Source organism: Nelumbo nucifera, chromosome 1 (assembly GCF_055504915.1).
Source record: "Nelumbo nucifera cultivar China Antique chromosome 1, China Antique-T2T, whole genome shotgun sequence".
Lineage (NCBI taxonomy): Eukaryota > Viridiplantae > Streptophyta > Magnoliopsida > Proteales > Nelumbonaceae > Nelumbo > Nelumbo nucifera.
In genome coordinates, this window is record NC_142649.1 from 216395588 (window position 1) to 216406484 (window position 10897).

At 39.6% G+C, this 10897-nt stretch overlaps 1 protein-coding gene across 1 annotated transcript; it reads left to right on the forward strand.

Annotated features, from left to right (window-relative positions):
- Nucleotides 1-238: 238 nt before the first annotated feature.
- On the forward strand, nt 239-6366 carry LOC104585773 (soluble inorganic pyrophosphatase 1). Its single transcript, XM_010242753.3, has 9 exons — nt 239-377; nt 1183-1308; nt 1407-1435; nt 1834-1899; nt 2118-2225; nt 3077-3142; nt 3225-3345; nt 3461-3542; nt 6013-6366. The coding sequence occupies exons 2-9, from the start codon at nt 1185-1187 to the stop codon at nt 6053-6055; spliced, it is 639 nt and encodes a 212-aa protein (XP_010241055.1). The 5' UTR covers nt 239-377; nt 1183-1184; the 3' UTR covers nt 6056-6366.
- The last annotated feature ends 4531 nt before the right edge of the window (nt 6367-10897 follow it).

The following is a 10897-nucleotide window of genomic DNA, read 5'->3' on the forward strand; positions in this document are numbered from 1 at the left end:
TCTCGAGGCCCGCTGGTATATATACAGTAGAGATCCGGAAGAGATGCGAGTAGACGTAGACCTATTAAATCTCGAACCAGGTTAAATCTTAACACAATGTTGAAAGGTCAATACTCAATACAAAACAATAGTTGTTGTGTAAGTATAACCGGGTAATACGGTATTTTGTATCTGCGTGGCCCTTGCGATTTGACCATCTTTGCTTATATAAGGAGGAGAGAGGCACAGAAAAAGTTTCACTCGTTATTGCACTCAACTGTGTCTTACCCCGTTGGAAAGACTTAAGCATCATCCCCTTCATCCATTTGATAAGGACTCGGGCTCTCTCAGGATTTCACTCCCTCTTCCAGGGTTCTTCCTTGATCGTAACTCGTAAGGTGCATTATCTTTCTGCTTTTGTGATTCCTTATTTCTTAATCCCCTCCTCCTATTATGCGCACTTTTTTGTTTGTGCTTTGGTGAGAACAGTGACAGATGACCATTTTCTTCATCTTGTTGGGTTTATTGCTCCGCCTTTTTGCCATTGATATTCTATTGACCATTCTAATTGCATTTATGTTTTCCGCATTCAAATTTTGTTCATCTACAGATCCATATAGAACCTGGAACTGTCACCTTATTACAGAGAAGTGATGTTTTTGAACCTTAATGTAGTTCAATCAAGACTTACTTTCAGATCTTTTCCCTCTCTTTGGAACATTAGGTCCTGTTGGCGTCAGATATCTCCACTTCCTTTTTTAAATGAAATATTTCATCATAGTGGCTTCTTTTATCTGCAGACCATTGAAAGGATCAATAAACAGATAAAGGGTCTTCATCAATGAACATTAAGCCGAGCTATTTTCTCTTTCCCTGATTTTTCTTGTCAACTTTTACTAAGCCAAAAGTTTTACCAAGTCAACTGTAATCTTAACTTCCCCTAGTAAACTCCCAATAAATAGAAGTAAATTATATCATTCATCTTCCGTAACCAGACACGAAGACCATTTTTAGGCAGTACCCTTTTTTATCTTTCTGTGGCTGATGAAATAGTCAACCATCACAATTGCATCAAGCAAAACAGTCCAAACGCTTAAACTTTCCATTGTCATCACAATCTCTAGTGCCACAGAATTCCCACTCCCAGACTTCCCAATCCCAACCCTACATCATAATCATCATCATCTTTAGCTTTTGTTACAGATATGAGTGGTGAAGCGGGTATGGAAGATCAACAGCAACGTCCAGTCCCACAACTGAATGAAAGGATCCTTTCATCCTTGTCAAGGAGATCTGTTGCTGCACATCCTTGGCATGATCTTGAAATTGGTATAAATATAGACATTTTTTTTGCATCACCTGGAGCTTTTTGTGTATACATAATAAACACATTGAAAGTAATTATCATTTACAAATCTTGTATGCAGGACCTGGAGCTCCTCAAGTTGTCAATTGTGTATGTATTCACTCAAATGGTTCTGTCAATTGAATAAATATTTGTGTTTGGTCGTGATTTAAAGTATTTTCACATTTTGAGTGGAAACATGATACCACTGGAATCAAGGGGAAATGAAGAGTAAAATCTTATTATCAGCAATCTCATTTTCTTCATCTAGTGGAAGGCAAATTACCAAGCTTACCTGACACTGAATAAGAGTGTAGTGATTTCATTCTAACACTTAGTTCTTGTGATACACTTAAGTTGTGCCTCTCTGTATAGCCGCTTGCTTATTTTACTTTCCTTAGTTCTATCATTGTCAAGTCAAAATGCAGTTTGAAATATGAATATATGCTGAAAATATTGGCACTTTAAAATGAGGTTTGAAGTTTTAAGAACTAATTTATCTGGTGCAGGTTGTTGAAATCACAAAAGGAAGCAAGGTGAAGTATGAGCTTGACAAAAAGACAGGACTGATAAAGGTGTGAATGGGTGATACTCATTCGGATTTCGGAATGCTTTTCCAGATTTTACAAATTGCAAGTGTCAAATCTTAACTAATTTATAGACTGTTTTTTATACTATAAATTGGAAGGTACCTTGAAGGCATATCATCAGGCCATTCATTGCACTATCTATCCCTGCATTTTAACATCCCTGTAGTTTCTTGCAATTGTTCTTACTGTCAAATGGTTGCCAGGTTGATCGTGTCTTGTATTCCTCTGTGGTGTATCCTCACAACTATGGTTTCATCCCCCGCACATTGTGCGAAGACAATGATCCACTGGATGTTTTAATCCTCATGCAGGTACGTCAAACCTACTTGGTACTTGGCATTTGATATCTGTGGAATATGACGATATATGTCTGCAAGGCTTGTTTTCTGTCAGACCCTTCTCTCTCATTTGTTTAGGTTGGCCAAGGCTTTCAATTTCTTGAAACTTTGGTTTTGCCTGGAGTGAAGAAAACCAATAGCTAAATATCATGGTTTTGGAAATTTTGGTTGAATGTCAACTGAATTTTAAACATATAAAATATATATTCATAATCATATTGATAAATCGAACATATTTTAGTCCAGAGAAATTTCAGAAAAAAGTTTTGATATCAAAAACCTTCCTTTAAACCCAATTACAAACACCATCATCACCTAAGCCCTGTCCCAATTATATGGGGTTGGCTACATGAATCATATTTTGCCATTCCGTTCTGTTCAGTGCCATATCCACTGTCAAATTATGGGCTCTTAAATCACTTCTTACTATTTCCATCCAAGTCCTTTTTGGTCTGCCCCTAGCTATTCTAGCCCCTTCAACTTGTAACAGATCACTTATTTTAATGGGTGCTGTAGATGATCTTGTATGCACATAGCTAAACCACCTCAATCTATTTTCTCTCATTTTATCACCTATTGTAGCTACTTGTATGTTCCTTCTTATGACTTCTTTTCTGACCCTATCCTTTCTAGTTTTAACTCTCATCTATCTGAGCATATGCATTTCTGCCACACTCATTTTTTGTGGACATGTTGTTTCTTAACTGTCCAACACTAACATAGCTGGCCTTACAATTGTTTTACACTTTCGTCTGTTATGATTACTAATAGTGGTTAGTGAAGAGAATCAACTGATTCAAAACTGTATTGGCATTTGGAAACAGGAACCAGTTCTCCCTGGTTGTTTTCTCCGAGTCCGAGCTATAGGACTCATGCCCATGATTGATCAGGTATGGTTGATGTAAATCCCAAACAGTTCCTTCCTTGAAACTGAGCTTTGATAATTGGTTTTGTTTTGTTTGCATCAAAAAGGGAGAGAAAGATGATAAAATCATAGCAGTGTGTGCTGATGACCCAGAGTATCGTCACTATACCGACATCAAACAACTTCCTCCTCATCGCCTGGCTGAGATCCGCCGATTCTTTGAAGACTGTACCCCTTCTATCTTTTAGCTTTTACTTTCGGTTACTTTAATTTCATTCCACGTATTTGAGGTTTGATATCACATGAGGTAAACTTTTGAATATTTTCTTGACAAATAATCCAGACAAGAAAAATGAGAACAAAGAAGTTGCAGTTAATGAATTTCTGCCTTCAGACGCTGCTCAGGAAGCCATCCAGCACTCAATGTAAGTTTATCTCAACTTATCAAACAACCAAGATCACTTATTACAACTGTAGAAATGGAAGATATAATCAAGAGTAAATTGCTTTGATCTGCCACATTTGCGCCTTTGCATTTTCACTGTCTAAATGTTTAATATTGCATATACCTGACTTATTTTTGAATTCCTAACATTAATTCAACTGTTCAGTTGTTTCCACAAAAAACCAAGATGCCCTCATTTAGAATAAAACCAATTTCTATAAATTTCAATTAAATGTAGCCTTTTAGTGGCAAAACTACCATTTACCAAAATAAGTCCTTATTTCTATGAAACACTTTATTCCTTGAACAAAACCATTTTGTTTCACCTCTTTGTTGTCTTTGTTACCTTGTAATTGCAATTCTGTCTTTGAACGTATCTATTTAAAATTACCAAAGGCTTGAAGAAGGGACACTTCTTTATATATAAAGCTGTCAATGGTTCGGGTCTGAGTTGGGACAGGGTGGTTCCAGTCCCGAACCAACCATAATCAGGACAAAATCACAGACCCAGACCAGGAACTGATTATTTAATCAAATAATTGGTTTGGGTCTGAGTAGGTTTGGGACAGGCAAGAATCGGAGACAACCCAATTATTTAATCGGGACAAAATCATGAAATCAGAACTGACATAATTGGTTCAAGACCCATTGACAGACCTATTTATATAGTGATTTGACTCTATGGGACAAGGGCACAACTCTTTGAGATAATAATAATCCATAAATGGTTATGCCTATCATGAGATTTTAGAGAAAATTTTGGCAACTCCTAGTTTTTTGCTCTAATGTTGTGGGCAAATGGGACAAGAGGGAACCATTCAGTATGTCAATGTTCAATGATGCTGGTTTTCTCATGTTACAGCTTTTCTCAAAGAAGCAAAAAATTAGTAAAGCAAGACATAATATCAAAGTGGGGATATGAATAACACATTCCAGATGCAAGGACCCAGAATACAGTGGATGGATGCCACCCGAGGGATCTTTGGCATTGATTACATTGATATCTGGCAAGAGAAAAATTGCAAGTCTCCCATGGATATATATGGTCTGCATTACACACTAGGAATCATCTGATTTAGATTAGATAGTTCCTTTATAAACATTTAAACGAAAACCTAGGGCTATGATTGTATTCTCAAAGAACAAACCGTTAGACTATGAACTTGTTGGGGCATAGAGTAGGTGGTGATTACTGGTAACTCACTTTCTGATTCATCTCCTTGTTCGTAGGAATCTGTTTATGCAGTAACCTTGGTTCCAAAGTTTGAGATCTTTCTTCTAATCCTTGTGTAAGGCAGTGTATGTCGGTGGTCTCTAGTGTTCTGAAAGTTGCCATTTGCAACCTGAGTGGAGTAGAAAAGAAGGGATGAGTTTTGTGGGGGAGCTGCAGACTAAGGGGATTAGGGTTTCTCGGTGAACAATGAAGTCCTTGAGGGGGAAGTATTCTCTGGAGAGCTATATAACCCCAACAGAATGTGTTGCTGGATTGTTGGTTGTTCTCATTAGCTGTGTTGCCACTCTTTTATAAATGCATATCCCTCCAGTAGCGTCTTGGTTGGTTATGCCAGCTCAGCACAAGTTATTACAGGAGAGGCGTGAAGAAACTCGGTACCGAATGGCGTGCTCTTTCCTCTCCTGAGCTCCTACATGTTGTCCTGCCATGTGTCACCCCCTTATTCCTTTGCTTTGCTTATTAATTAGGGCATTCATAAGGTTTTGCTTTGCAGACTTTTAGGATCTTGGATGCCATGTGTTTACATACAGCTTGTTTTTAGGTGCCATGATCATTGTGTTGGTCCTATTCAACAAACTGCCACTTTTTAATCCCTTGGGGCCGGTATGAGCATCATGACTACTACAGTTTGAGTTGTATGTATCTGAGCAAGTCTGGGTTTAAGCAGTAGTTTACTTCCTGCCATATAACACGATGAAATCCTACCATAGGAATGGAAGGACTCAAGTAAAGGTGAAACTAAAAGGAGTTTAAATTAATGGCTGAGATTCAAAAATAATGTATGGGAAAAGGATTTAAAATGAGGTAGCAGAAGGTAATTTTCCCTATATCTAATTTACATCAGAAATGGCAAAGGCGGCAAAGATAAATCATACTAAGGCGAGTTAACAGAGATAGAAGAGAGTTCATGATCTCATGGAATCAAAGTTTGGCAAGCAGCCTGGTGGACTCATTACCTCAACAAAATTATAGATTAGATCCTCAGAGAACATCTCAACTCAATTTATTGGATACCAAGGATGTATAAATTCTATGGCAGATGGTCTTTTGCACTCTTGCTAGAGAATAGAGATGGGTGTAGGCTGTGTAGCAGCTGGATGTATTTCATAGCAATAGCCCGCCTCCATATTTCTAAAGGGAGCAAACACACACATGCACATCAACCACTTACTAGGACAGATCGGGATCCTAATATGGTCTCTTTTCTGTGGTGCAGGGACCTTTATGCTCAGTACATCTTACAGACCTTGAGGCGATAGACGTCATGCGGGTATATTCTACCTCTCTTAATAATCTGCTCAGTTGGGGGCAATAGAAGCCGAAGGGGAAGAGTGATACTTTTATCTATTATATGAGTTTTGGTTATTAGGAGTGATTTTTATTTTTATTTTTTTAACAATGTTGTTTCAATTGGTTGTATTGAAACACAAATTAAAACTCGGAATACATTATTTGTCATTCTTATTTAGCCTCCTAACGGTTTACAAGCAAAGCTAGTTCAACTTAGTATTTACAAATTTTCCAAACATGTATCTTTGCACACCGGAATCCCAATGCAGTTGTTACAGCACAATATATAGTGTAAGAAATTCGGGGATTGGCAATTGGTGTGCCATGTTAGTGGCGTTTTTGTAAACAGTGCCAGCATTATTTCTCAGTTATGATTCGTTGGGTAGATTTTCAAAAGCGTACATTCTATTTCAAGTGGGGTGATGGAACTCTTTGGAGGTTCAGCATGATTGCGTGAGGGATGGCTATGACTTCACACTATAATCTTGCCTCTCCATGCATGGGCATATCGGACTCTCCTTTTCCCCAAAGCTTGGGTGTGTCCTCAGCCAAGCGGTTGCCTTGTATCGTATAATTTGCTTAGAAGTGCATTTCACAGTGTTAAAAGTTAAATCACCCTTCCATATCCCACGAGGTCATGATCTCATCGATGGGGCTATGACTTGGGTAGTATTGGGTTGAGTTTGAGGTAAGGGTTGTTGAAAGGTACAACCCTCAACAACCCGGCATAACTTCAAGTTAGATTAGGGTTGAGGCCTTTCCAAACTCAACCCAACCCGAGCCTATATCATATATATATATATATATGTATGTATTTATGCATAGGATATGCACAAGACACAAAATTTGCATTTGACATGTTTAAACCGTAAGATACACAAATGTAATAACTATTTTTGAAAATTTCCCAATTAGTATCCTATACTTTGGGCCTAGTGCTATTTTGGCCCCCAAATTTTAAAATGCAACAACTCATTATCTAAAGTCTGAACTTTCAAAATATGTCAATTCAGTACTTGTCGTTAACCAACCATTAAATGGCATGTAAAAAGATACAAATGCCCTTTGGGTGTCATCTAATTTTCTTTATCAACCATCCAAAATATTATTCATCTTCTTCCTCAAGAAAATGAAATAGAGGTATGAAGTTTTTTGTATAATTTTGTAAGGGAATGGTAATCATCTGACTCCTACAAACACCAAATGACTCCCCTCAAATCCCCAACTAATGAATGTAACAAGTGTTGAAACCCCAACGGGTTTGTAGTTGTTCACCAATGCTTTGGTTCAATCTTAATTCCTGAGGAAGATGATGAACAATATTTCAAAGGACAATTTTGAAGGGATGAGAGATCCATCGTATGGACGCCCAAATCTTGCGGAATAAAGTGGGCAAATATTAAAAAATTTCTCTCCCTTTCAATTGAGAATCGCATTTCCTATTTAGAAAATCATATTTTCAATGATCAATCTTGAACCATAAACTGAACTAGATCTGAAAAAAAGCAGTAGGAGATGATTATACCTGATACGGAGAAGTAATATCTCCCAACGGAGGTGTTTACGCCCAAGGAATGATCCAAAGACTGCTCTCATTGAAGATGGCGCAGTTTAGGATGGAGCAAGAATCAGTAGTGTTTTTCTCCAAGAACCTGTTCCCTCGCAAGAAATAGCAGGATGGTACGTGAGCACAGCTTCCCATCAGTCCCTTCACAAGGAACTGATATCAAGATCGAATCTTGATTTCTCCCACTGAAAAGGAGGTCGAACTGGTAGGTGAGGCGGCGGCAGGAAGGAGGCGGCAAGAGAGAATTTTCGCAGGTATGCTGAATTCTCTCTTCTATGATTTCAGCTCTAAAGACTTGCAGTGATCTGATGATCTTGTGATAATCTCAAGGCTGCCGCCCCTTCCTTGTTTTGTGACCTTAAAGGATCAACTCCTAATCCCATTAGGAGTTGCTGATCCAAATCTTATTTGGATCAGACATCCCTTTAGGTGATAAGGATAAACCCTTATCTTATCTGCAGATTAGATCAGCCTTTTCATAATCTCATTAGGAGGTTTCCAGATCTGAATCACATTCAGATCTGAACTCTTTGAGTGGATAGGGTTAAGACCCTATCCAATCTGCTAATCCATCCTAGAATTCGCCCCATGTTTAACTAATTAAAACACCCCAGTTCGAAATGGGCTTTGGGCCCATTAAGGTCATGTGCCCACTTAGCCTTCCTAACTGCTGCCCAATTGGGCTTCCTTGTATGGCGTGGGACCCAAACATTGATCTACACACCAACCACATGGGTTCGGCCCAGCCTTTGTTACAAGGCCTGGCCGAATACACTGTTATGTACAATGCACCCCCTGAAACCCATCACATGGGCTCTATGGGCCCAACACTTACCCTAAGTGGTCCCTGGGCCAAGCCACCTTGTAGAGCAGATGCAAGATTAGCCCATCAGGTATTACCCTCTATGGTCTTACACTCAACCTCTCAGCCCATAATGATCATACACTACCCGACAAGAGAGGACCTCTCCCTCGGCTGCAAGGAACAGTGCTGCACTCTCTACTTATATGGATCTTGGGAATTAAAACCTTTTGCAAACATTTTAGAAACCATAATATATATACTTTTATATCTCATATAAAATATATTTTGCAAACAAATCTCAACGATTGAAATCGGCTGCCGGCAGTCTTGGTTTCCATCAGAGAGAGTGCATCCCCAATCATTACCTTTGTCCGACAAAGGGGTTGATCCTGTCACTATGATCACCCACTCAGATGAATTCTCAGACTGTCCCAACATACCCAGGTTTTTGAAGGGATGAGAGATCTATCCTATGGACGCCCAAAGATTGCAGAATAAGGGGCGAATTTCAAAAATTTTATCTCTCCCTTCAACTGGGAATCGTATTCCCTATTTAGAAAATCATATTTTCAAGGATCAATCTTGAACCATAAACTGAACCAGATCTGAACCAAAAGGAGTGAGAGAGGATTATACCTGATACGGAGAAATACTATCTCCCAATGGAGGTGTTCACGCCCAAGGAAGGATCCAAAATCTGCTCCCACTAAAGATGGCGCAGTGAAGGATGGAGCAGAATCAACAATGTTCTTCAAAAGAACTTGACCCTTCGCAAGAATCAACTGGACGGCTTGTAAGTACAGCTCCAATCAATCTTTTCCCAAAAGATTGAAATCAAGATCCAATCTTGATTGCTCCCAAGAACTGGAGATCGAACTGAAGGAATGGCAATGGCAGGAGGGTGGCGGTAGAAGAGAATTCGCAGTATGCAGGAAATCTCTTAATCTCTCTTTCTTAAAGAGAAGAATGCTCTTGATGTTATTGTGTTCTTCAAGGCTGCCGCCCCCTTCCCCTTTTATAATCTTAAAGGGATCAGCTCCTAATCAGATTAGGAGTTGCTAATTCCAAATCATATTTGGGTTAGAAGTCCCTTGGTGATAAGGGATAATCCTTATCTTATCTGTAGATCAGATCAGCTGTCTCCTAATCTAATTAGGAGGTTTCCATATCTAAATCTTATTTAGATCTTGAACTCTCTGAGTGGATAGGGTCTAAGCCTAATCCTTTTAGCTGACCCACTTCAGAATTCGCCCCCTTTAGATGACTGATCAAATCAGCCCAGTTCGAAATGGGCTTAAGGCCCATTAAGGTTATGTACTAAAAAAACCTTCCAAATTGCTGCCCAGTTGGGCTTCCTTGTATGGCGTGGGACCCAAGCATTGATCTACACATCAGCCACATGGGTTCAGCCCAGCCTTTGTCACAAAGCTTGGCCGAATGCACTGCTGAAGACAGTGTACCCCCTGAAACCCATCAAATGAGCTCTATGGGCTCAACACTTACACTAAGTGGTCCCTGGGCCAAGCCACCTTGTAACACCCAGGGACTGTGGGCAGATGCAAGATTAGCCCATCAGGTGTTATCCTCAATGGTCTTACACTTAACCTCTTAGCCCATAATGATCATACACTGCCCGACAAGAGAGGACCTCTCCCTCGGCTGCAAGGAACAGTGTTGCACTCTCCACTCATATGGATCCTGGGAATTAAAACCTTTTGCAAACATTTTAGAAACCATGTATATACTTTTATATCTTATATAAAATATATTTTGCAAAACAAATCTCAACGGTTGAAATCGGCTGCCGACAGTCTTGGTTTCCATCAGTGAGAGTGCATCCCCGATCATTACCTTTGTCCGACAAAGGGGCTGATCCTGTCACTATGATCACCCACTCAGATGAATTCTCGGACTGTCCCAACATACCCAGGTTTTGACCCCCGCTAAGGATCTCATTGATTGGTACATCAAAGATAGCCCAATCCGACACCTAGTGCAGTATCATAATCGAGTCTAGGGGTCGGGTGTAACTTTCCAGTTTTGCCCATCAATCTCCAAGGTCCAGGGCAATACTAGAAATCTGGTCCAGTTCAAAGATTCAATTAATCCTACACTGTATGTGCCTAGGGTCTCACCCAGGCAGCTGAGACAGGCCACCCCAACCGACTTGGTGGCACCACAGTGTCAGCCTTGTCAGGATAGGTCTCCCCAGACCAACCCACTGGCTGTGAACATTCTAAACTAACACGAGTCTCATTAAGTGTCCAGTTTAAGGGTATTACACAAAAACATACCAAGGGAACAAGAATCAAATATGTATCTTTATTCATTTACAATAAACTCATAAAGTACATCATTCTGATTGAAGCTAAGGGCATACAAAACTGTTTAACAGTTTTGACCCCCGCTAAGGATCTCACTGATTGGTACATCAAAGAC

Coding starts and splice junctions, on each gene's coding strand:
- LOC104585773 (XM_010242753.3), top strand. CDS start 1,185: ATGAGTGGTGAAGCGGGTATGGAAGATCAACAGCAACGTCCAGTCCCA. Junction 3,346..3,460: donor CCGCCGATTCTTTGAAGACT/GTACCCCTTCTA, acceptor CAAATAATCCAG/ACAAGAAAAATGAGAACAAA. Junction 3,543..6,012: donor GAAGCCATCCAGCACTCAAT/GTAAGTTTATCT, acceptor TCTGTGGTGCAG/GGACCTTTATGCTCAGTACA.